The following is a 23,853-nucleotide window of genomic DNA, read 5'->3' on the forward strand; positions in this document are numbered from 1 at the left end:
TAGTGACATTTCTAAGCGTTGTGTTACCATGCCGGTATGAGGTGCATACATATAGTAAGCTATCGGCCGCTCACATCTGTTGACTTGAACTTATGCGAATGTCCAAGATCGTACTGTGCAACATGACACATTTTTTGTATGTAGAGGCGTGGTAAAATAAAGATCAGGCTGTTCTTCGGACGACTATACCAGATTTACTGTGCTACATGGCGCAATTGATGTATGTGGGTCTGCTAGTGGCAAAATATTATTGAGACAACACCTCGCTTTTCTTAATCATCACGAATATAAATAGTATAGATCGTACTTTTTACAGTGTGGCGCATACTCTCTACCCTGGCCTGTATCGTCCCCTTTCCAGCGGCTTGTATACATGAACTCTGTCATGTAACACAATATATCAGAATGTATTTGTGTTAGAATAAAGTACACCGATACGAATACGATCTCCCTTCATGCCCCGATCTTTGGGTCTCCTAGAGATAGAAATTAGCTACGAAAATTTTCACGGCCTGTGACGCATATCATCAGGCGTACTACTACAGGGGTGTGATCGTCAGCAAGCGGATTGATGAGTAGGGTTTCCTCAGCTGCAGGAGCTTATAACTGTGCCACCCGCCTGTTGAGCTCTTCTTCTATTCCGCACTTTCACAAAACCTCAAAAATGGGCAAAATCCGAGCTTGGGTGAAGAAACACCTCCTTTTTCAGATCGGATCCACCGAAGTACTTTGGAGAACACCTCCCATTCCTTCCATCTTCACGACGTCCCATCACACCGACTTCATTGAGCACACCAGGGTGTCCATTCTTCCAACTCCCTGCCGAAATCCGCAACATGATTCTCACCATGGCTTTTGGCGGGCGTGCCCTTCACATGGACATTGTGCGCAGCCACGAAGGCTGGGTATGAAGAGGTGCTATTTGCCACCTAAAGTTACCGGGGGCACTGTCATCTACGCGATATTACTGGGAGTCTGATATTTGCCCAAATGACAGGTGGAACGCCTGTGGATGCAAAGAAACACCTCCGGAAGAGTACAAAGTTGGCATCATGGGCTTCCTGTTGTCATGTAAACAAGCCTACACCCAAGGCATTGATATCCTGTACTCTACCAACATCATCACCATCCAGACCACGGTTTTACTCTTCTACCTTCCGATCTCATCCTACCCAGCCGACTCGCCTGTATCACATCCCTGGAAATAATCGTCATGGACGGATATGTCGAGGCAAACTTCCCTAGGCGAACCTTCATTGACACAGATAACCTGGAGCCCATCCTCAACAACATCGTCTCGAGCTGCCGCCAACTACGCAGCCTATGCATCAGTCTCAAGGGTTGGTGGCAGGACTATACTGACCTTAACATGACGCCGGGATTACACCTCATTGACGCCTTTCAACGCTCCCCACACCTACGTGACTTGAGAGTCGAGATCCCTTATCGAAGCTGCTTCAAAACAGCCATTGACAAGTCTACCGTGAATCATCCGCGTGAAGCACCGACTACCGGGATGCCTCAGATATCGCTATGGAGATCATTGGACAGCGGGGAGCCCGTGATGCAGAATAGATCGCTTGAGCGGTATCCGTTTCCGCCGTGGGTGCTGGGGGATGGGAATGAAGAGAGTGCTGGATATTGGGTTTTGTAGTTTGATGAAGGGCCTTATATGTTTAGAGTGTCCGGAGTAGGTTTTTACTATGCTTGGGAAAGTGAGTTGGTACCGTAATGGAATATGAAGCTGGGTTCAGGTAATGTAATGCGTTCGGCGTTTGACAGAGCAAGAGTATTGTTTCTCGTTAAAGATGGTCTTTTTTGTTTTTCTTTCCAATTGGAGTAGATTGCAATTATGGTAAACATTTCTAATAATGAGCAATTGTGGGAAGTTTAATCACTTGAATAGATGCTCGAGCTGACGATTCATCATCGCTTACTAGTTCGCATCATATTTGAATCAATTGCCAGTCATATAGCGCTAAAGTCCGTGATTGCTATTATGAACTCAACAAATTCGCATGCCTATTTGACGATTTCCAACTTGAATGGAAAATGTTACTAAGGCAGACTTCCCATAAGAATACGGTAAAGCACAAGCGAACCCAAAAAAAATGAAAAGAAGGTTTCGTAATCATCTCATTCATTCTATTCTAGAACGTATAGTCATAATCTATTTAACTTTAATAACCCTTCCAAATAACCTCTTCACACTCAGGATGCTTAAATGCCCCATTGCAAAATTCATACTCATACTCCAGATCCGGCTGAAACTCCCAGTACATAACTTCAGGATCACTCCCCATCTTAAACGTATACTCTGCTGCCGCATCCTCGACATAAACCTTGGGAACGCCATTGGCAGCCGCAGCCTCAACCTGCAACTGCACCTCACACGACCGCTCCATGAGCGTATACAAATAAGCAGCCTCATCAACCGTATCACCCACAGTCTGTGTAGTTCACCGTCAGCACCAACTAAAAAACAACAACAACATGGGCTATCCCTGTTTGAAAAAAAACGAACGCTCAGGGTCCTCAACTTACCAGCAACCCATGATTCCTTAAAATCAGACCCTTACCCTTTGGCCCCAGCGCACCAGCTAACCGCTTCCCCTCCGCCTCATCAAACACAATACCCCCGAAATCCTTGTACACAGCATGTGCCTCGCCGTAAAAGTAGCACACGTCCTGGTTAATCATTTCAAGGGGCTTGGCAAAAGCACTCCAAGCCTTACCGGCGGTACCGTGGCAGTGGCACGCAGCGTTGACATCGGGCCTTGCCTTGTGCACAGCCGAGTGAATCAAGAAGCCAGCGGCGTTGGCAGGCCTGCTGCGGTTTCCGCCAACGGCGTTGCCGTCGTAGTCGACGAGCACCATGTCGGCGGCTGTGAGCAGGCCAAAGTGCTTACCGAGCGGGTTGGTCCAGAAGGTGTGCGGGTTTTCCGGGTCGCGCACCGAGATGTGGCCGCTCATGCCTTCGGTGAGACCTTTTCGGGCAAAGACCCGGAACGCGCCTGGGATTGAGGTTATTATGCTGTTGCGTGGATGAGACGGGTGAGAAGGTGTACCGACCGGCCATGTGGGAGAGGATCCATGCGCGTTGTTTATCAAAGGAGGAGAAGAGAGGGACGCTGGGGAGACACACGCCCTGGGATATCGCTTGAAGCGGTGTCAATTCTTTTGATGCATCGTCTTTGGAATGCGGTACCAGCTGCTTGGATTGCGGCGTTGGTGTTGCTTCGGCTGGGATGGCGGACGGGGCCATGGCGGTGATAGTTGGGATGCTAAGAGTTACTACTATTATCTGTGGTGAGTAGTAGAGAAGGCGAAATTATTCGGAAAGCGAGTGCTAAATTAGAATCCGATCGGACTTATGCAACGGAGATGATGGCTTCTTATCTCAACTCGATAAAATCCCTCTTCGCTTAATAAGGCGTGTACATGCGAATTAGTGGTTGCGTATCGACCGGCCCGGTTTCAACTCGTGGCTACCACCTGCGGGGTAGTAGCCGGCTCTGCCTACCTAAACCACCACTTTTCTTCTCTCTTCTCCGGTTCACGGCGGACAGCATGACATTGTCGTCGTGAAACTCCACTCGGCATTGCTATCCGGAGAAATGTGTCTGGTCAAGAGACTTGCTTTGCATTTTTACGTATATTCCATTTTTCGTACTGTTCCGACGCCAACGTTGTCCAGCCGGCCGGCAAAACACGCAATCATTGATGCCATTTGCGCTCATCGTAAAAGAATGCAACTATTGGTATAAATTAAAAATAGCAATTACGATTTTCTTTTTAGGTTCAGCAATCCAGGTCTTCGCCTCAAAGCTAGTAGCCCGCCCCAGGGCCCAGCAATGGTGTAAAAATACGAAGAAGAAGAGAAAAATATAAACAGTTGTTGTATCTTACAGACGTCCCTGAATCTCGCCTTTACATCTTTCCACCAGGGAAGCTCGAAAGCAATCCCATATCGAACTTGGCAGCCTGTGGGCACCCAAGCGTAGCAAGAATAGGATCAAGCACACCCGTCAGCTTGCGTAGCGCAAGCACAACATTGCCAAGCAGGCCATCCAGGATATCCGGCGAGGCAAACTGCACAAACTGGAACGCAAAGCACATGGCATTGTTACCTTGAAGCAGCGTCTCAGCGTTGAAAACACCACCGGTCAAATCCGCAATATTGACACCAGTAAACGTGTTAGGCTTGCCGGTGTTACCGCCAATAACAGCCATGTAGGGGAGCGCCTGCAGCGCGCGTACAGCGTCGAGAGCAAAAGACGCAATACCGTATTCATCACCGATAGCACGGCGGTAATACTAGACACCCAGATTGTCAGCAAAGCGAGATCCTAGCCCAAACACGCCAAGAGATAGTAAAAGTGAACATACATTATCGGGAATTCTCTCCCGACCAGACGCCCACTTAAAACTCCCCTTCTCACCCGTCACCCCCTCAAACGCCTTGAGCGTCTCCAAATCCAGGTAGCCATCAGGAAACTGCGCGCTGTGGTTGCGGAAAAAGTGGAAAGTAAAAAGGTACGTCGCCGTGTTGATCGCAAAGTGCGTAAACGGCCCCGCAAAGTAGCGTCCATTCGTCGCAATTGAGTTGTTGAAGCGCGAACCCCGGAAGGGATGCATGACGGTGAGATCGTATCCGTTTGGGCCGAGCGGCATGGCAGCTAGTTGTTCGAATTGAGAGAGGTCGAGAGAGTCGGTATCGCCGCTGTTCACCATTAGCCATCACCACCCCCATTCATCCATCCATCCATCCATCCCATCAACTAAGTAAATAATGAAAAGGAAGGGAGGGAAACGTACGTCTTGTACAAATCCGCTCGCGTAGGCGAACAATCCGCCTCAAACCGATTATGCGACGCGCTCAATCCCTGCGGCTCGCCCAGCAGGCCAAGCGACGACGTCGCGCTTGTAAGCAGACCGCCGCTCTTGGGCTTACCGCCAATAGACACGGTGGTGAGATCTCCGGCGACGAGGCCGGAGTAGACGGATAGGAAGGCTGAGAGGTCGGTTGCCATGCCGAAGACTAATCCGTCACTCTGTTAGCAACCTGAACTGAGGAGGGGTGGATGGGCTTTGAGGTTTGGGAGGTGGAATACGGACCTTCAGTCGATGCAGTCGTCAACTCAAGCACAGATGCAACTCCCGTTCGCGAGATATATCCATGGTTTGCGAGGACATTGAGGCCAGGGCAGGGTCCACGGATGTCGTTGGGGCCTGGTGCTATCTGTATCTTCGTTAGCTAGCTTTCTCCTTCTATCCTAACTCCTAAACCCCCCCCATAAACACCAAATTACGAGCAAGAGCGAGAGAAAAGAGAGCAAGATAGAGAAATAGAAAAGGAGAAGAAGAAGAAGAAGAAGAAGAAGAAGAAGAAACATACATATCGATGCACCCCCGTATTGCTCACACGCTGCACATTAGCATCGAACCCCGGCTTAACGAACCCAAATCCCAACTGCCGCTTTGTATTCGACGCAGCGGCGGTCTCGCGCTCGATTTTCGCAACGATACTGTTGATTTCTGCAAGTGTGTCGCTGCTGATGTCGCTGTTGAGCAGGGCGGTGGGAAAAGCGGTGGTTGCGGTGATGAGCAGGGATGCCGTGTAGAGAATTGATGTCTTCATCTTTGTCTCTGTGTTCAATATTCCTTCCAATATTTAAAAAAAAAATCCGATGAGTAGATTACACGACAATAAGGATAGTATGACAAGGGGAATCAACAATATCGGGGGGATTATAATTTGAAAAAAAAAGAGCGTAAACCGACGTTATTTTTTTTTGGTGTCTTCACGATTGTAGAAACGACCGTTCATCCGCATAACCCCCAGTCTTATCTCTCCCAGCTATATACCCTAATTCCTCATTTGCCCCCCCCCCTCCCCCCTTCAAGTTTAAACCTTAACAAACTAAGAAAACCCAAACCGCTTACCATGAAATGCCGAGTCATGCCTCATCTACCTCCCCTGATGACCCAAGAGCCTGAATCACGTAATAATTCGCTCGTGATTACCCTTACCACCTATTTCCCTCGCCTCGCCTACCTATCGCAACAAATCCCTGTTGTGCGTGCGCCCCCCGCCGATCTCGTGCTGCAAGGGGTCCACCAGAAGCGTGGTTTTGCAAAGTATCTGATTGGCTTGTTTGCGGTGTAGGCTGCTAGTATTGCGGGGGGGTTGGGTGGGTCGGAGGAAAAGACACAGCAGGGTCGGGTGTGGGTTGGCTGACATAACAGGGTTGGGGGGAGTAACTAGGTACTAGATACGATCAAAAAGGATTACACACGACGGGGATCAGCGGGTAACGGAGAGAATAAGGGCATGGACTGTGCTTTTGAGGCGTGCAGTCGGCGTTCACTTTGGTAAGCCACAGCAGAGTAGGACTAGTGCGCGTGCGGAAGTATGGGCGGCCGGTTTCCGCAGCTGAGAGGTTAAATATCAGGGCTAGTGTGGACGATGTGGGTTGTGCTAGAAGAAGCAAAGATCGTCATGCTTGGTTTGCATTTCATTTTGCGCTTGATATGGAGATGAGAGAGGGGTTTTCTTGGGGTTGTCTGCCGAGTTCTTGCCGCAAAGTTTGAGGGTTTCTGGGATCTTGCTGGGTTGTTATCGGTTTAGTGCAGCGTCAGAGGTGTTCTGGAGGAGAGGAGGCAGAGGGGTTGAATGCGTGTATGAACGGTTCTGATGAGGGGGTCGGAAGCATCGTTCCTTGTTAGCATGGAATAATGGTGGAAGGAAAAAAGCAGATGCAAAGGCGTTGGATGCGTAGTAGTGGCTGAATGATTAACATTATGACGTCGTAACTCGTGCTGTATTCTATGGATGCGGTTGGAGGCCTTTTTTTTTGCTCCTGGGCAGCCGTTGGTGGCTCATCCGTTTTTGGACCTCATCTTTGATCCAAAAGAGATTGTGATAATGAAAGGGTATCATAAACGTGTATGCGGCCGATGCGGCAATCCTTCTTCTAGTGAATTCATGGATGCAGGAGATGCCAGAGTGACTCGCCCTGTGACCTCGTCGACGACAAGATTGTCCATCTCCACATACGCTTCTTGTCGCTTTCCATCCGCATTAACTAATGATTCTTGGCTAACATTTGTAGTGCCGTCTGAGTTCAACATGTTTGACCGCCGTTTGTTTGAGGATGAGCTTGTGGCTTCAATCTTGATATTCTTGGAGCCCAGTTTGGACCCGTGTGCTGACGAGTTCATACCTGATAGATTTGAAGCCTGGCTTTTGAACCTTCTTTCTCGCGACGAATTTTGGTATGAGTTAATCACAGTGGTGACGGCTTGTCTAAAGAAGACTCGGAGTACAGGTATCGACGTTGCGACAATGGCCATGGAAGACTCTGCTGCCGACCAGATAACAGTGTTGGTGGCGTCGTCTGTATACGTCAGCCAAGGTCACAGAAGTGCATGTTACATAACGTACATGAGAGATCTTGTTTGGTCAGTAACTCTACATATCGACCTCGAAGAATCGCGGTCACTCCTGCTCTTTGATCTGGTTAGTAGAGCCTACATGGTTCGTGATGGATTGGCTTACAATACTCCCAGACTCATGGCGATGCAGACACCAATCTTCTCCGCCGGGCGCATCTGCAAGTTCCAAATGATCTTCCATGGAATGAGAGCTAGAGAAATGTCCATGATTGCAGACCATACTAGACATCGAGTTAGTACAACATGCCGACGCATCACAAAAGCACTACTAACTAGCTTGAAATCGTCCATAGATGACAGACGGATGCTTATCCATACATGTACCCGGTATGATATCCACAAAAGTCTTAGTCAACGGCTTGCAAAGGACCCAAGGCAGGATGCAGGTCGGTATCGCGAATATCAAAAGAGTAGCCATGGCAAAGCACACGTACGCCTTGATCCATCCTTCAGTCAAACGAAACAGCGTCACCCCGAACGATATCTTGCTGAGGGTGATGGCAGTCGTGGATACGGTGAGTCCGGTTGCGCCAAGATAAGTGATGGTCTCGAAATGGCTGAAGTCAACTGGTGCAAAGGAGTCAGATCCTCGGTATCACATGCGTCGCTCGTGTAGCTTCTTACTATCAAGCGAGTGTTTTCCAAAGCCCAGATTTATACTTAACTGGTTAAGAGTGGCTTGACACAGCAGGAATAACTGCATGTTGCGCGTTAGTCGTTTTCTTGAGGTAGAGGTTTTTCCATTGCTTACCCAACTGACGGTAAGAATCAAGCTGTCGTACCACAACTTCCCTTGATTTTTTTGAATCACCAACCGAAGAGCGAGGAAAAAACCAGCGACTCCGCAGAGCGACCAAACAGTGATGCTCATGAGTGGGCCATGAGTCTCGCCTGGGTTGCTGACCCAGTTCTGCAACTGCGTCGACATCCTGGGTGTGCAGAGTGAGCCAGGCCTGGACGAATGCGCTTCTCCGGCGATCAGGCTGTGAGGAGACCCTCAGTTCGGACGAAGACTTGAGAAATCGGGGTAGCGATCGTATGTACATGTAACAACTGTCGGGCGAGGGTTACACGGCATGAACGATGGATGCCGCCGAGACCAACTACCATACTCCCCCGTTACCAGTCCCTAGTTGCCGGGATGTTTCTCCCCGAGCCCGCTCTCAGATTCGGAAGTTTACTCGAGAGGGTGAATGCCAAGGGCTGTTGGATTCTCAGTGCGGATGTATCCACCCCTCCCAATGGGGTTCGCCATCTTGACTCCGTTACGGGGCAGCGTCGCATTTTGATTATCATCAGGGACCTGGCTTATTAGGGCCGACTCATCGCCCTTTAGCCCGCAACAGTGATCTAGGCTACCTACCTTGTTCCTGTCTTCAGGGTTGGTAGCTAGCAATGACTCGTATAGTGTGAGATGGCTCGCGGCCCGCTTGTAGATCAGACCCACAGATTGGCCTAGCTCTTGAGCTAAGATCGTGTTCATGTGCCCGACACAGCCGTCAGACTTGAGTCGTATATCAGATAGAGTTTGCAAGCTCTGGCGGGAGTTGCAGATCAGTGTCTCTTGAACTTAACTTAATGATGCCCGCTGTTTAATGGGAAATAACCCCCAGACACGGTCAAGTCGCGTCACTAGCCATGCCTGAGTCGTGAAGGGGCATGGTCCTGTGATAGAGATTAGTGATATTACATATGAATTCGGTAATCACACAGTGTCTACTGCTCTTGACTTTCCAGGCATACCCTGTTTGGTTTTTCGTTGGAGTTATTTGATCATTAAATTGGAGTCCTTGGCTGCGCCTCAGTAACAGCCACAAAACCACAGCCCTACAACGGTTCAGAGCTGAGTGGGCGGTGGGTCTATCGCGTGCGACGGCCACGATAGCGACTGACTACCGGAACCGTAGTGCAGTAGAAACAAGTAATATCCTCGAGCCCAGGTGAGTCATGATGCCTTGGCAGCATAGAATGCGTGATGCGAGAGGTTTGTTGATTGGTGTAGGTAGATCCTGGTAGATCTGGTAGGATCTTGCCCTCAACTGGGTGTCTACGAGTGGGAGGAATCTTATGGCAAGATGGTTGAGTGTCTATAGTGTGGGCTGTATGTGATAAAACTCGTTCCTGCACATATTGAGCTGTGCGATCCGTGCACGTGCTGCATGTTGCCAGGAAATAGTCCTTCACCTCATTGGTTCCTTAAGCTCCGATCAGCCTCCTATGACGACAACGGCTTTTGATGCTCATGGCTTGCAGCTCCGGTACTGAATGCCGTACCCATGGATTCTCTGTGGAGAAGGTCCGAAGAAGACGCCATCACCGTGCCTGGCGTTTTCACGACAACGTTACATAGGGGGGATAGCTGTATGTACAACATGGTGCAATACCGACTCCTCGGAGCTCACCCACAAACTTAGTTCCATACACCGATGATGAAACTCCGACACCAACATCCTGCGCACATGGCGTGCCGCCTTCATCCACCCGCTAATCAGCATAATAACCTTTTGGCGTCATAAGGTGGCACGAGCCGCCCCTGTATTCCCTGCCCACTACCAGACACGAATGTTTATCTAAAATCAAGTTATCTGACCAAACACGATAGCCCTTTATATTTGTTGCTTTTGAGATCGTCGCTTTATGCAGCCCGTGAAATATAGAAAAAGCAACACTTGCTTGAACAGAGTCAGAAACTCGATCTCATGAAGATAACAAGGCGACAAGAAACCCGCTCATTCTCGCCAAGCCATGTCGGATACGCCAACACGTCCTTGAGCCCCAGACAGCCACACCATTTGACTTTGATGGGGTCTGCGAGATTACTTGTGCCTCGAGTCATGAGAGGATATCGGAAGGCTGGAAAACTTTAAATAGTGGACCGACAGAGAGTGGTCCACGTCGTTGTGGGAGCATCGGATACAGCACAGCAACCTCCACACCAGACATCAGGATCGATCAATCATCATTTCTGATCCGATCCGATCTGAATCTTTGCCATGGAGTTCTATAGACCAGGCCTTCCATGCCATGATTAGTTTACATTTGAATATGCCAAGCCGGGCCATGTCAACGTCTCAGAGTGTCAGTGTTCATAATCTTTTGATTCGTCTATCGTGAAAACTCGTCATCTACTACGCCTCACCAAGCTGCAATATTCTAATGTCCAGCTTAGCAAACCGCATGCGTCTTGCCGGTCTTGGCCTGCAGACTGTGGTTCTCTTCAAAATGATCCGTTGCCTTCTTTTGAAAGACGGGGCTGACGAGCGTCGACCGGCGGCGCATCGCGAACTGGTGTCTATGTCCAAGTCAGCACATTTCCAACAAAAAAAACCCGTCATCGGCTGCTAGGCAAACTTACTCCTTGTGCTCTTGGATTCTCTTGGCATCGAGTGTGTCAAGAGTTTGCAGTGCTAGCTTGAAGTCTGCAATCAAAGCGTCGCATCGTGATTTGGTAAAGTCCTCACGAACAACGACACGCAACATCTTCATCTGCTCCGAGTGAGGAGCCATTGTGTAGGCGGGCACAACCCATCCACGTTCACGAAGCTGGTGCGCAATGGCAAACTCGTCGTACTGCTTGCCGAGATCCTCGTCGATGCGGCATGCGACAAGAGGAAGTCCTTCTCCTCCGCGTTGGCTCATGATGACAAAGCCCATGGATTCGAGGTTTGCAGCTAGGTAGTCAGCAGTACGCGTCAGGTTCAACATTATCCTCCTGTAACCACGCTTTCCTAGACGGATGAGTTGGTAGTATTGTCCGATAATCTGCGAAGCACCACGCGAGAAGTTGAGCGTGAAGGACGCTTGATCGGCACCTAGGTAGTTGATGTTGAAAACAAGTTCTTGGGGCAGATACTGGGGATCGCGCCAGACGACCCAGCCAACACCGGGGTAAACGAGGCCATACTTATGTCCTGAGGCGTTGATGGTTGTGACCTTGGGAAGACGGAAGTCCCAGAGAAGCCCGGGGTTGACAAAAGGAGCGACAAAGCCGCCCGAAGCAGCATCGACGTGGATGTTGACATCAATGTCTCGCTCGATTAGAAGATCATTGATGGCTTTGATATCTTCGTATTCGCCAGTGTATGTTGTTCCGAGAATTGCGCCTAATCATTGTCAGTGACGGATACTACAGTGCAGGCTATAGATTCCCTACATATGCCGATGGTGTTTTCGTCGCACAGATCTACGCATTCCTTGGGGTCGATGACATAACGATCAGCTGTGCAGTAGACATATTTCTCTTCAATGTCGAAGTATCGGCACGCTTTCTGTAAGTCGTTAGTATTTCTTGACTGGCAATTGTGGCCCATGAGCAAAATATCCAAATAACTCACCTCCCAGCAAACTTGCACAGCCGAGTTCATAACCATGTTGGGCTTGTCGTATGGCTTTCCCTCTGCTTTTCGCTTATTTTGCCACAGCTTTTTCATGGCCAGTACTCCCAGCTGCGTAGTGTTAGTCGCAGACTCATGTTTCTTCTCATTTCAACACTAACCATGATGGCCTCGGAAGATCCAATCGTCGAAGTACCGATAATGTTTGCATCATCTGTGCTTGGAGCGTTGAAAAGTCTCGCAATCATAGAGACACATCCTAATACAGCTCAGTCTCTGTTATAAAATTTCTACAGTGCTTTGAACACACGTACGGTTTTGGATGTCGGCGCTGACTGGGTATTCTTCGTAATCGATAAAGTTCTTGGAGAAGGCGTCGCTACACGATACGGTTACTTTGGTATTCTCAATAAGAGGTTATTGTGGCCATACACCATGAGCTTCTCAACTTCCTCCTCCTAGGGGCTGTGTTAGCGTCGAATGGCTGGAGGAATGTCACGGGGTGCATACCATGTATGTAGTGACGAAAGAGGCCAAGTTCAGCGTTGGTGTTCCGTCGAGTGTGAGGTCATCCTTGATCATTCGGTAGGCCCTAACAAGACATCAGCAACCTGTCCAAGCCGCTGTTATGAGTGTGGTGATACATACACCTGAGGGGGCATTTCTCGATCCTGCATCTAGTCAGCGTGCTGCACTTGGCAATTTGTATTGTCTGGACAAACTCACCGGCATCTCGTACTTTGGTAGGTCCTCAGCAGCATACTTGCTACCATAGACGGTGGCAGTAAAGTCATCAACCTCATCGTCTGGGCTCAAGTTGATGGTGCTTGCAGTAGCAATGTCGTCGAATTGAGCCTTCTCCTCGGAAATCTCCTTGAAGGTAGCTACGCGGTTGATGTGCACCATGGTGAGATATGTGAGGGGGAGTCGTGTGGGAGAGAGCGTTGGAGGGGTAGAAGCTGGTGGGCAGGAGACAAGGCTGCGCGGGGCGGGGGGGGGGGGGAAAGGCACAGCTTAATATGGCTCAAACACCAAGGTGCGTAAGCAGCTACGTAGCTTGGACGGGTGATAATCAAAGCCCCCAATCCCAAAGTGCATTCTAGTCTCCGGTACAGCTCAACAGCACAGCGCAGCACCGCAGTAATGCAGCCCCCACCATGGACGGCACGCGCTTATCCCAAAGTGATGTGGCCGGTCATAGGCCAACATGCAAGCCAACGCTGTACGACGCGTCAATTAGGAGCCAGACCGCTATCTAGCCAGGATACGTGTAGCTGGGCATTTGCCATGTAGCCCCTGGCATATGCTCACCGTCGTCCTGAGGGGCAGCGGGTAAGACGGTGAATTGCAGTCTGGCACAGTGGCATGGCGGGGTAGTAGTAGCACGGGCCTGGCTAAGCATTTGCCCTCGAAAAGCTTGTCTTGGGAAATAATACCAATGTATACTCACCGCCCTTCACCCTCTTAGCCGATTTGGGTCGTGAGCTAGCTGTCTTGGGGCAGCTAATAGCGGGGTATACTGGACAGGTGGGAGGGTGCGGGGTGGGGTGTTTTGCCAGGTACAATCGTGCACCTACGCATGTGTACCGCGTCATTGTCAATGGCTATCTTTGGATGTATGTATCCGCCCACTCCCGTACCCACATTCTTCTTACACATAGTATGCGTAACACAATACATCTAGGCTGATGCAATAAGACAATGATACGTTCAAGTGTGCACCTAGCCCATTGGAAACCTCTGCAATGTCGAGGCGTCTAGCTAAATGTACACAGTACAATCTATATTATGTATACAGTATATATATATATATATATATGCAGCGCCATAGCCTCGCACCTGAGTTACAAAGACCCGTATCCTCGTGTACTCATAGGTCCGATTAGTTTGTGTTGTCCCAGAGCTGAAAGAGAAAAGAGGTTCGGGTGTTACCGCGCAGCGGCACGGACCCTGAGATGCAGAAGCAGAGTGGCTGTTGGCTACCACATTGCTTCATTGGTGCCGATTCTAGTAGTGGTAGTAGGCTGGGCAGTCCACTTCTCTCTACACCTATTTCACCGAATACGAACTCTCTCAGGTCAAGAAAATTTCCCTCTCCAGTCTTGGCCGACATGTTGCTTCCGCCTCCCGTCTAGCTTTGCCATAGCAGCAACTGAAGCGGTAGATATGGCCACGTACTTGTTCTTACACACCGTCTCCTCAACCTCACAAAACACACATGTACTGCCTGACACGTATATATTCTTCCCTCTGCAAAGCGGTGTTGCCTGTACCTTGGAAGCTGAGTAGAGGCCAATTGTTGGGCAATTACGACTTTGTATAATTTGGTTCCCTGAGATTGCACCCTTGGCCTATATTCGGGCTCCTGTAATTCCCGCAGCATGCAGTACCCTCTTTGAGAAGCTAGGCGTCTTTTGTAACGGCCAATTGCTTGCGACTATCTCGCTTGACTCTCCAATACCACGTGGGCAAGAGGTAAGCGGATGCATGCAGGCGAAAATGTACCCTGTTGGTACATGATCTACATTGCCCCTCTTCTGGTCTTAGATGATATTCGCTATGCTGATACGACTTGTGCTCGACGGTGCTGGGCTGGGACTTGATAGACTCTTTGGCGGTGAATACGTGTCGGATGCGAGTTGCACTCGTTTGACGGGATTGTGCACTGGTGGATAATAGGCCGCTGGCTGCGTACTCCGGTGATGGCGCTCGCCCATCAATTGCCGCACCATGTGCTCAACCAGGCCCCAGTCATTCCATTCTGCGCTTCCATTCGACAATGCATTGGGTGGTGGCGCGCGTGAGGGTAGTCGGTCTCGCATTGCTTCGTCGCCTCCCGGCGATGCCGTCGCGCCAGGTGCCGAGTCCTGGCCCGGCACAGAAACCATACTGGTACCTGCCCAGACCCAGGAATGCTCCAGACTGCCTTGTATGTCAGCACTCAGGTATGCAATCATCTCCTCGTCGTGTTCCAGCTGTTTGCCACTGCCGATACCGTTGCGCGTTCGGTCGAATAGTCGCTCAAGAAAGAAGGCAATATTCTTGCCGCAAGCAGCATTAATCTTGCGTGTGCTGCCAATAGCTTCCGAGAGATGCAAGCACACCAAGGCTGCATCATACTCGCCCCGGAAGCATAATACCAGGATGCATCGCCACAGATGTAGACATACTGCGTTACTCGCGGCCAACACCATTCTCTCTGCCCCTGTCTGGCCAGAACTGCGGACTGAAGGATTGTGCAATACTCTTGACACATACTTTGCCGTGTCCTGGGCAATAGAGACGCATCGTTCTAATGCATTGGCTCGGCCTATAGCGCTCGACAATGGGCTGAGGTTCCGCCTGTGGAGATGAAATCGAGCCGAGAGCAAGACGAAAACTGTTGGCAACACCCTTGCATCGAGCAGCGCCCCTGAGTCTGGCTGGTGGTTTTCAGGCAGGAGGAGCAACTTTGAGCGAAGCTGTCCATCGAAGCTTTCTGTTGTTTGTGGGAGCATAACGCTAGATTTCAAAGCGTGCTGTAGGGGGGCGTAGAGGCGCGTAATGTGTATTGTCGCCACAAAGCCAGTATAATGGGCTGGTTTTGTCGAGGGACGGAATGGCTCATTGGGCTGTATGTAGCGATCGTCGACTGATGATGGGAGCGAAATCTCGCAATCGTTCTCGTTGATTAACATTGGACGATTTGTCTCGAGTGACATGATTCTGCGTTGCGGTTAGTCCCCAGGAATAGTTCATATCAGACAGACAGGCTTTGCTCACCTGTCACGGACGTAGATGGACCACCAAAGTCTGCGTCGAATTTCGCCGTCAAAAGCGGACCAACAGTCCATTTCAGGACTTATCTGTAGTTCTTGCGCAATTCTTACCGCAGACGCAAGCCAGATGGAGCCGAGGGAGCGTTGGTTGCTTTCTGTGGCAAATATGCTCAACAGCAGAGCCGCCTGAGCATGTGTAATAGTAAGCTCTTGTGTCCAAGGCTGGAGAGCAGACACTGCAGTCTCAAACATAGCCTGGCCTTCTGATAGCACGTTGCAAGAAATGTTGTGCTCTGATCTAGGATGCAAACAGCCACAAGCCAGTACTGCAAAGAACAAGCCAATCCAATCCCGAGAGCAACCTTCAAAGCTGCGTGCGGCATAAACCTCGTCTGCTTTGTGCTGAAAGGTAGGCCAATGTATTGCAGGGTACCAATCGTGTACCGTATCGAGGAACGACCGAGAAAAGTACGCATAGTCTGCACGCAAAGGCACCGCAGGCAGCGGCCAATTCGGCTCCGCAGTCCGCAAGACGTTTTGGTGGGGCATATTGAATATGTCGTGAGAATGCTCTCGAATGTTACTGCGAACGTGGTTGAAGTTGTCTAGGACTGGTACACATATCTGCCGCGGTCCTAGTACCACTCCAGTGTATACTTCAGAGTGTCTGCGTTTCATGTCTGTTCGCTCTCCATCCATAGGACTCTGGTCAGATACCTTGTTTCGTAGCTGGGAATTTACATGAGTCAACTCGGCAATTTGACTCTGCAAGTCCTGGACCTGCCTGTGCACAATGAGCATTTCCACCACAGACTTCTACACAAGATGACGACTACTTACTTGATTGATGACATGCGGCGATTTGTCTCCTTGGTGAACTGACACCGATGATTTCGGCTCGAACATTCTGAACATGCTGAGGTCTCGGTAGCATCGCACTGCAAATATGGTTAGCCAATTTCGAGAAAGGCCCCAGTCCGCCTGCTCAAGCCATGCGTACAATAATGTACCTTCGCTGATTAGGGGCCGTAGATGCCTTTAAGGGCATGTCTGCTCAACGTGCGGAGATGGACAGTGGACAAATTTGGACAAATGTACGGCCAATCACGACATGAGCCACAAGCCTCCCCCTTCTCTCCAACCAGCTACTGTCTTGCTCGCATTCCCTCCGGGGACATGTGGGTCAAGGTACGTGTCTGGGTCGATACGGTCCCTGTTGTGATTTACAAACTCACCTTTACTTTGCGTTCTCGACATGCGTCGCATGAAGGGTCCTTTCTTCGCTGTCTGTAGGCTCTCTTCTGTGCAGCCAAGTTGGCAGAGGGTATCTGGGTGGGAGAGATGACCAAGGCACTGCCATCTTGGCGTTGAATGTCCGGTAGGCCTGCAGAGGCAGTACTTGGTGAGGCAGAATGACTGTAAGAGCTCGAAGGATAGTGTGGTGATCTGGAGCCTGGCTGAGGGATATTCGGTGCAGCAAGCAGAGTCGTTGGGCGAGGAGTTTGTTGCGCCAGGGCAAAGGGATTGGGTGCAGGTGTCATTGTTGTTGGAGATGCTCCGTTTGAGCCAGTGGACGACTTGTGCATGGTTAGCAGCACAGGAGCGGGGAAGCAGTTCGGAAGCTCCGGTCCAGACTTTGATGAGTGATGAGGGCCGCCGGTAGACAGGAAGCTGTGGCTGTAGAGCAGTCAGTAGTTACGGCAGCAGTCGATGACGGCAAGCACTGTCGAGGTCCCAACGATTGACCACCTCGTGGCACCACACAGAAGCAGGCAGCCAATGAGGGTGGCTGTCAGCAGCACATAACGTAGCCGAGCGTAAGGCGGCGAGATGTGCAATGTGATGGGAGCGTGGATAGGTGAGTCGATCAACGGGCCCTTAGTCCAGAGTGGGGAACCCGTACAGGTAGAGCGGAAAGATTGGTAATAGAAGAAACAACCCGAGGCGTAGACCTACACAAGCTGGATGCGCGGTGGTCGGGTGGTGTTCCGTGTCGCTTGATGGAGCGCTCTCAGCCAACCGATGGGTGAGTGGCCGACAAGTCAAAGCTTGGGGTAACAATCGGGAGCAGAGACGGCTAGAGTGGAAAGAACGACCCGCAGCTCCTTCTCTATTAGTTCAACGGCGACCGAGGCCACCGGATATGAGCAAGTGACGGGAGAGACTCCGGGGGCGGCAGACAGCGCAGTCAGTGAAGAAGGCTGAGAAAATGCGGGCCAGGGGGGGGGGGGGACCAGGCCAGGCGAGAAGTGGATTTGACCGACGCCTCTGTAGGAAGCAATGTTGGAGGTGGTGGTGATGCTGCACAGTTAATTAGCCTCAGTCTGGATGGTAGTGGTGGAGACCCTGGCACACCTTCGGAGCGCGGCGAGCTGGCAACAAGGTTTAATGGCCGCGGTACTGGTGGATATTGGCTACTACTCCAAACGCTGGGAGTAACTGGGGGTTGGGGGGTTGGGGGGAGGACAAGGGGAGAGGGAGAATTGGCAAAAGGCAGAGAGGGCAGAGGCAGGTCCGCGGCAACACATGCAAAAGGGCCCTGGCAGTCGTGGGTGGCTGTTGAGAGTAGAGTAATAGTAATAGCAATAGGGCAAGATGGGAGGGGGGACGGAGGCTCGGTGGCCCTTGTCTTGCTTTCCCGGATGGTTGACTAGTGTGGTAGTGCGGCAGCAAAAAAGAGAAACACGGTGCTGTTTTGGAGCAGCTGACGTAGGGGTAATGGCCAGTAGGAGGGTAGTTTTTGCGTAAGTGAGTATGCAGAGCACAAGAGGCAAGGAAGCTTTTTGCGGGTCTCGAGTGCCACCAAAGTCGAGAGATATATTCCCTGGGCCTGGGTCAGCGGGTGGGGCAATGGGTGGCATGCAAGCGTGCGTGCCTGTGTTTCGTGACGACAGCCCAATGGCTCCGTAAAGCGGGTACAGCTGGAGGCGCTTGCTGGATACGGGACGACGCGAAAGCACAAGTCGAGGCTCTAGGACTACACGGGATGCCATCTCCGTGGTCAAGTCGGGCGCCGATCCGGGCAGACAGGCTTGGGAGGAGCAGACAGTCGGGACTTGTCGAAGCCTCATGTTCCAGAAGATGATCGGTTCGTGCCTAAAGTGCCAGCGGTCCACAACGCTTCTCCCAAAACGCCCATGGCAGGCGTCTTCGGCGAGATTTCAGCAGGGGTCGACCTGCATGTGGGAATTGAAGGCTTTTCGTTACCGCCTGTCGCCCCGGCCAAGACATGGGCATGGCAGGTCCCGGCTGCAAGGCGAGCATTGGACGGGAAGGGAATGCGTCAGCCAACGGCGCAGGTGTCACGCGGCCAGCCAGGCGAGAGGGCCCATGGCGCGGTGCCTGTGTCAGTCCAGGGGCAGCGGGAGAGCGGGTGCGTGGGCGGGTGCGTGGGCGGGTTTTTTTTCTGGATCGAATGAGCATGGTGGCCGTGGGCGTGGCAATGGCAGTGGTTCAGCGGAGGAGCCCCAGCCACAGCCCCAGTCACAGCCACAGAGTTTCAACGGCGGGTGCGCCACAGACGTCAAGCCACCGAGCCCCACTCGTGTCACCCCGACGTAATGCAGTGTGAGTGTGAGAGTGTGTCAAGCAAGCAAGCGTACAAAGCTGAGATTGGCGGCCTCGGTGGCGTCGTCCCATTCCCCCCCATCGGCCATCCCATAATAGACTGGACGCATGCTCCCCTGTGCGTCTTCTGAGCATGAGCCCGCCGTGGACCGGCCCTGCGCAGTGCCGATGCAGATGCAGATGCAGATGGATGCAGATGGATGCAGATGCAAGCGCCAGAATAGCCTTTGGGCTCGCTCGTACCGCTGGCCGAGGCGATCCCCGGGCCTGCCAGTGTCAGTGCCGACCAAGTAACTACCGTGTATTACTACTACGTAAAGACTAGAGTACTGTAACAAAGTATTACCATCTAATAAATACATGAAGATTACACGTCTAGTACATGTACGTGCGCACGCTATAATTGCAACTACGCACTGTCTACTGCTCTACTCATGTAGTACATGGACACTTGTACGTCGTCCGGTACGTACAAGTACCACCTGCAAAACGTGTTTTCCCCACGTTTGGCCTGTCCACACCCGTCCCGAGCGCGCCCCACTGCCATACTATGCCATGCCCTGTCATAAACGTGCCTTGCCATGCCCACTTTTCTCCTAGTTTTAATTTCCTGCGTACTTTTAGTACTATACACACTAGTAGCCGTCCACGCTTGCTCACACACGGCATCACCACCACTAAGACGACCACGGGTCAGCCTGGTGCCGAGGCGGTGACCAGGCCCTACCTGCTAGCACCCAAAGGGCCCCAAGTGAGCCCCCCAACTGCCGAACCGCTCGTCTAGACCGGCACGGCGCTGCTCGTTGCCACGGCGAGTTGACTCTGCCCGTCGCCTAGCACGCGCGCATCCGGAGCCCTACGAGGCGTTCGCCGCACGTCTCAAGCACAGCTGCCATGTTTCTGATACACGCCTTGGCACGTCCTATCCTCCGCCTGCCAGACCACCAATCTCAGCCCGCCTCGGCTCCTTCCACCATGCGCCACTCGGCCCTGTCTCCCTCCCTATTCCCTCACTTTCTCGCCTCTTCCCTCCTCCCTCGTCACACCCGTCGCCTGTTGCGGCCTGCCGTTGAATATTGATTGCCTGCCCGCCTGCTCCTTGGCTGCATCTACCGCCTCAACCTGCCACTCCGCCAGACAAAAAGGGTCTCCTACATGCGCCCTCTCGATCTGCAAAGTTGATCGCTTGTTGATCATCCATGATTGCGCGGCCCCCCTGGCCGTCCGGCAGGCTCCGTCTCAGGAAGCCAGCCGAGAGGGGCTTTTCGAGAAGGGCGAAGGGCAAGACCAACTTGGTCGAGTAAAACACCCCATCTGCAAGACTGCCCGTCGTCTGCAACACAGGCCCGAATCATGGCCCCCGCCCATTCTCAAATCGACCATGGTACTCCGAAATGTGCCGTTGGCAGTACACTAACACTTCCCCTCCCCTTTAAGCCCTCTTTGCCTTGGCTCTCCCACCCCAGCCGATCGACACCTTTTCAAGTCCAATTGCATCCTATTCCACGGCTAGTCTTGCGCGCGCGCTTGCAAAATGCCTAAAAGCTCGCTCCTCCGGTCTCGCAGCGAGAGCGCCGCAAAGGCCAAATGCGTGCTCAACATTGGTGGCAAACTTGCCGACGCGTCCACCACACGGCATGCGTGCCATGTCGGCGAACGCTCTTACAGCCGCCCTAGAAAAGGTATCAATCGACAAAGAATGATCGGCAAAAGGATTCAACGTGGTTGCCCCTGCAATATCCGCACCTTTTTTTCCACGCATCCGTCCTCTTGCCTCGCCTGATGGCCTCATTTCCCTTCCCGTCCATGATGCTCGCACGACATTCATGACAAATATCTTGGTAATCACGCCAGGCACAGCTGCTGCGCGCCTCACAAGGTGAGACCTGTCTTACCGACACCACCGGGTTGAAGTTGCCACTGTGCAATGACCCGACCGAGTGGCTCAATGAACCCCCAAACCTTAACTCGACCACCTCCACTCAACCACTCGGAAAAATACGAGGCAACCACCATCCACCATGTGGCCTTTGGAACCAGGGACCATTGCTTGCACTTGCTGCCCTGCTTACATCCGACCGCTAGTCCAAATGCATGACACGGTAGGTCTAGGCGAAACGTTGTGCAAATCATCAAACATGCGATAGGGCTGAGATCTTTACAGCCCACTCTTCTAACATGATACACACACACACACACACACACCCCACCAATGCTTATCTGCTTGACTTTGCATCCACCATGTACCATGCAGTGCTCTTTGTGTCTTGTTCCGCCATGTAGTTGAACAAAAAGTCCCTCTGGACGTCTTTGGCTGCTTGGAGCCATTGCAGTTAGCGTGGTAAATTGCCTCGGTACACCCTTTGCACGGTGAACGACAAGGCCGAGGTCGCAAACAGGGTTGTTATACTACTAGGGGTCTATCAGGCCAGCCTCTAGTTTCCAGTCTGTTTTCTTACTTTTTCTTTTTTCGCTCGGCGCCATTACCACGCTCTACAAAGCATCTGTCACAACTCTAATTCACACGTGATCATCAACCATGTCATCGGCAGAACAAGATGTCCAGCTTCAAGACTTTGCCAACATCTTTAGCCTCAAAGGCAAAGTCGCCGTCGTCAGCGGCGGCTCGCGAGGCCTAGGGCTCCACGCAGCATCAGGGTGTGTACCATGCATACTTTCTGCACGCATCCAAAAATAATCTTCACGATGCCACGATAAACAAACAACGCTCGATAAAGAGAAGAAAAAAACTAACTCTCTCCCGCGAAAATCAAAAGTCTCATGCAAGCCGGCTGCTCCAAGATTTTCATCACCTCGCGCAAGGCCTCGGCATGCGACGCGGCCGCGTCCGCCCTCAACGCCCTGCCAAACAAATCTCCGGGCGCAAAAGCCTACTCCGTTCCCGCCGATAGTTCCAAAGTCTCCGAGATCGTCCGGCTGGTGGGCGAGATAGCCAAGCACACCGATCACGTGGACATTTTGTTTGCAAATGCGGGGGCGACATGGGGCAGTAGGTTTGACGCTGTCGATGAGAAGAATGGCTGGGACCGCGTCATGGATCTGAACGTCAAGGGCGTATTTTTTACAATCCAAAAGTATGTTTTTGTTTCCGGACTTTTTCCCCTCCACCCTATCTCTCCGTCCCCCCTTCAAGTATGAGGTTCGTCCAGGATTAGAAGCAGAATCTGATAAGGCGTCCGGGACAAAGAAAAAAGCATGAGCAAAAGAACGAAAAAAAACGGAAAGAACCGATTCATATTGAGGGAAAAAGCAAAGAACAAGAGGATTGGAGGACGTTCGTTGACATTCGAATTTTAGATTCGCCCCGTTGCTCACAAAGGCAGCTTCAGTTCAGGATCCCGCGCGGGTGATCGTAACAGGTAGCGTTGCAGGAATCGGCACGGGCTCGGTCGGTGGTGATTCAGCCGCCTTTTCGTACGCCGTGTCCAAAGCTGCCGTGCTGCACCTTGTGCGCAACCTGGCTGTCGAGCTGGGACCGCGCCACGTTCTCGTCACGGGCATTGCGCCCGGCTTCTTCGCGAGCAAGATGACGGATGTGGTGATGCAGCAGGCGGGTGGAGAAGAGGCGCTGGGCAAGGCGAGTCCGAACGGACGGGTAGGCAGGCCCGAAGATATCGCTGCCGCGGTCGTATTTCTGAGTTCCAGGGCGGGAAGCCATGTCAATGGTGACACGATTGTGCTTGACGGGGGCAAGATTCACGGAAATGTCAAGTTGTAGAGAGAGTTTCTTTGTCGCCAACCATATCATCATCGCTTTTACTCTTCCCCAGTCGGAATCCTCATCCCATGCATACCCACATACCCACTTTTCTCGGGCCTCTTCCAATCTTTCAATACTTCCTTCCTCACCCCCTCCTCAATCTCCAACACCTCGACCCGAATCGGCCGACACGTACTCTTCATATCCGGCTCCTCGCCCTCTCCTTTCCCTTCCTCCGCCTGATGCCACCCCCACGCACTCAAATCCCCACCGGGACACGTACTCAACGCACACAACAAATCCTGCTCTGCGAAAAACGTAATATAACTCTCCTCGGTCGCCGGACTAGCCTCCATAAAGTACCTCCCTTGCTCATCCAGCCCGGTGACTTGAAACACATTCAGTACATCGTGGACGTCGAACTCGGTAAGGCCAAACGGAAGCACCGCGCGCACGAGATTGGAGTGGCAGTGAAAATCGTAGCTCGCGCCCGTAAGCATATGTGACACTGATCGTTTCTTTGCTTTAGCTACTTGACCACACGCGTACTAAAGGGGGGGAGGGAACATGAAAGTAAAAAAAAAGGAGATAAAGATTTACCATAAGGATCACACCTTGTCCCCAACAAATCATGACACCTCCCTCCCCACTTGCTCCTCTCCTTCCCCCTCCCATCCACCCCGTCTCCCCTCTCCCCTAACCCACACGACTCATCAACAACCCCACAAAGCGGTCTCAAAAACGGCAAACAACTCCACAGCCGATCCCCCACCCCAACATGACTACTCTGCAACTGCCTGGTACGCGCTGCCCAGAACCGTTCGCGCGGGTCGCATGCGTTCCAGATGTTTAGGTCCCCGACTTGGGGGCCAGAGGGTGTGGTGAGGCGGAAGAGGGCGCCGGCGGGGACACGGAAGGCGTGGGCGGAGCGGGGGGGGATGAGGTGCGTGTGTGTTTGTTTGAGGGAGGTGGCGGGGAGGGAGCGGAGGGTTGAGTAGAGGGTTGAAGGGGGGTG

The 23,853-nt window shown here is 51.8% G+C and overlaps 10 protein-coding genes across 10 annotated transcripts; 3 read left to right on the forward strand and 7 right to left on the reverse strand.

Annotated features, from left to right (window-relative positions):
• Positions 1-1,052: 1,052 nt before the first annotated feature.
• On the forward strand, positions 1,053-1,654 carry COCCADRAFT_41341 (uncharacterized protein; the record flags this gene model as incomplete). The annotated part of the gene is made up of 2 exons (XM_007719421.1): positions 1,053-1,187; positions 1,232-1,654. The coding sequence occupies 2 exons, from the start codon at positions 1,053-1,055 to the stop codon at positions 1,652-1,654; spliced, it is 558 nt and encodes a 185-aa protein (XP_007717611.1).
• Positions 1,655-2,180: 526 nt separating this feature from the next.
• COCCADRAFT_110090 (uncharacterized protein) lies at positions 2,181-3,265 on the reverse strand (the record flags this gene model as incomplete). Its single annotated transcript, XM_007719422.1, has 3 exons — positions 2,181-2,450; positions 2,545-3,014; positions 3,073-3,265. The coding sequence occupies 3 exons, from the start codon at positions 3,263-3,265 to the stop codon at positions 2,181-2,183; spliced, it is 933 nt and encodes a 310-aa protein (XP_007717612.1).
• A 665-nt stretch (positions 3,266-3,930) lies between these two features.
• Positions 3,931-5,641, reverse strand: COCCADRAFT_9483 (uncharacterized protein; the record flags this gene model as incomplete). The annotated part of the gene is made up of 5 exons (XM_007719423.1): positions 3,931-4,317; positions 4,390-4,723; positions 4,819-5,041; positions 5,119-5,242; positions 5,399-5,641. 5 exons carry the CDS (start codon positions 5,639-5,641, stop codon positions 3,931-3,933), a joined length of 1,311 nt encoding a protein of 436 aa, XP_007717613.1.
• Positions 5,642-6,939: 1,298 nt separating this feature from the next.
• On the reverse strand, positions 6,940-8,386 carry COCCADRAFT_9484 (uncharacterized protein; the record flags this gene model as incomplete). The annotated part of the gene is made up of 6 exons (XM_007719424.1): positions 6,940-7,400; positions 7,448-7,512; positions 7,562-7,679; positions 7,732-8,025; positions 8,083-8,155; positions 8,210-8,386. 6 exons carry the CDS (start codon positions 8,384-8,386, stop codon positions 6,940-6,942), a joined length of 1,188 nt encoding a protein of 395 aa, XP_007717614.1.
• A 2,237-nt stretch (positions 8,387-10,623) lies between these two features.
• COCCADRAFT_9485 (uncharacterized protein) lies at positions 10,624-12,698 on the reverse strand (the record flags this gene model as incomplete). Its single annotated transcript, XM_007719425.1, has 10 exons — positions 10,624-10,750; positions 10,814-11,561; positions 11,612-11,726; positions 11,793-11,903; positions 11,954-12,051; positions 12,107-12,171; positions 12,225-12,250; positions 12,303-12,384; positions 12,441-12,463; positions 12,519-12,698. The coding sequence occupies 10 exons, from the start codon at positions 12,696-12,698 to the stop codon at positions 10,624-10,626; spliced, it is 1,575 nt and encodes a 524-aa protein (XP_007717615.1).
• Positions 12,699-14,335: 1,637 nt separating this feature from the next.
• COCCADRAFT_110079 (uncharacterized protein) lies at positions 14,336-17,091 on the reverse strand (the record flags this gene model as incomplete). Its single annotated transcript, XM_007719426.1, has 4 exons — positions 14,336-15,497; positions 15,555-16,334; positions 16,391-16,488; positions 16,786-17,091. The coding sequence occupies 4 exons, from the start codon at positions 17,089-17,091 to the stop codon at positions 14,336-14,338; spliced, it is 2,346 nt and encodes a 781-aa protein (XP_007717616.1).
• Positions 17,092-17,738: 647 nt separating this feature from the next.
• COCCADRAFT_110093 (uncharacterized protein) lies at positions 17,739-18,044 on the reverse strand (the record flags this gene model as incomplete). The annotated part of the gene is made up of 1 exon (XM_007719427.1): positions 17,739-18,044. A coding segment is annotated over one exon (306 nt), but the record flags the coding sequence as incomplete, so codon positions are not given.
• A 735-nt stretch (positions 18,045-18,779) lies between these two features.
• On the forward strand, positions 18,780-20,197 carry COCCADRAFT_30590 (uncharacterized protein; the record flags this gene model as incomplete). The annotated part of the gene is made up of 7 exons (XM_007719428.1): positions 18,780-18,923; positions 19,000-19,235; positions 19,298-19,392; positions 19,484-19,501; positions 19,558-19,582; positions 19,760-19,868; positions 19,955-20,197. The coding sequence occupies 7 exons, from the start codon at positions 18,780-18,782 to the stop codon at positions 20,195-20,197; spliced, it is 870 nt and encodes a 289-aa protein (XP_007717618.1).
• Positions 20,198-21,656: 1,459 nt separating this feature from the next.
• Positions 21,657-22,856, forward strand: COCCADRAFT_9487 (uncharacterized protein; the record flags this gene model as incomplete). Its single annotated transcript, XM_007719429.1, has 3 exons — positions 21,657-21,775; positions 21,895-22,212; positions 22,436-22,856. The coding sequence occupies 3 exons, from the start codon at positions 21,657-21,659 to the stop codon at positions 22,854-22,856; spliced, it is 858 nt and encodes a 285-aa protein (XP_007717619.1).
• Positions 22,857-22,894: 38 nt separating this feature from the next.
• On the reverse strand, positions 22,895-23,853 carry COCCADRAFT_110084 (uncharacterized protein; the record flags this gene model as incomplete). Its single annotated transcript, XM_007719430.1, has 2 exons — positions 22,895-23,346; positions 23,439-23,853. Coding segments are annotated over 2 exons (867 nt in total), but the record flags the coding sequence as incomplete, so codon positions are not given.

The sequence above is a fragment of the Bipolaris zeicola genome (assembly GCF_000523435.1).
Source record: "Bipolaris zeicola 26-R-13 unplaced genomic scaffold scaffold_308, whole genome shotgun sequence".
Lineage (NCBI taxonomy): Eukaryota > Fungi > Ascomycota > Dothideomycetes > Pleosporales > Pleosporaceae > Bipolaris > Bipolaris zeicola.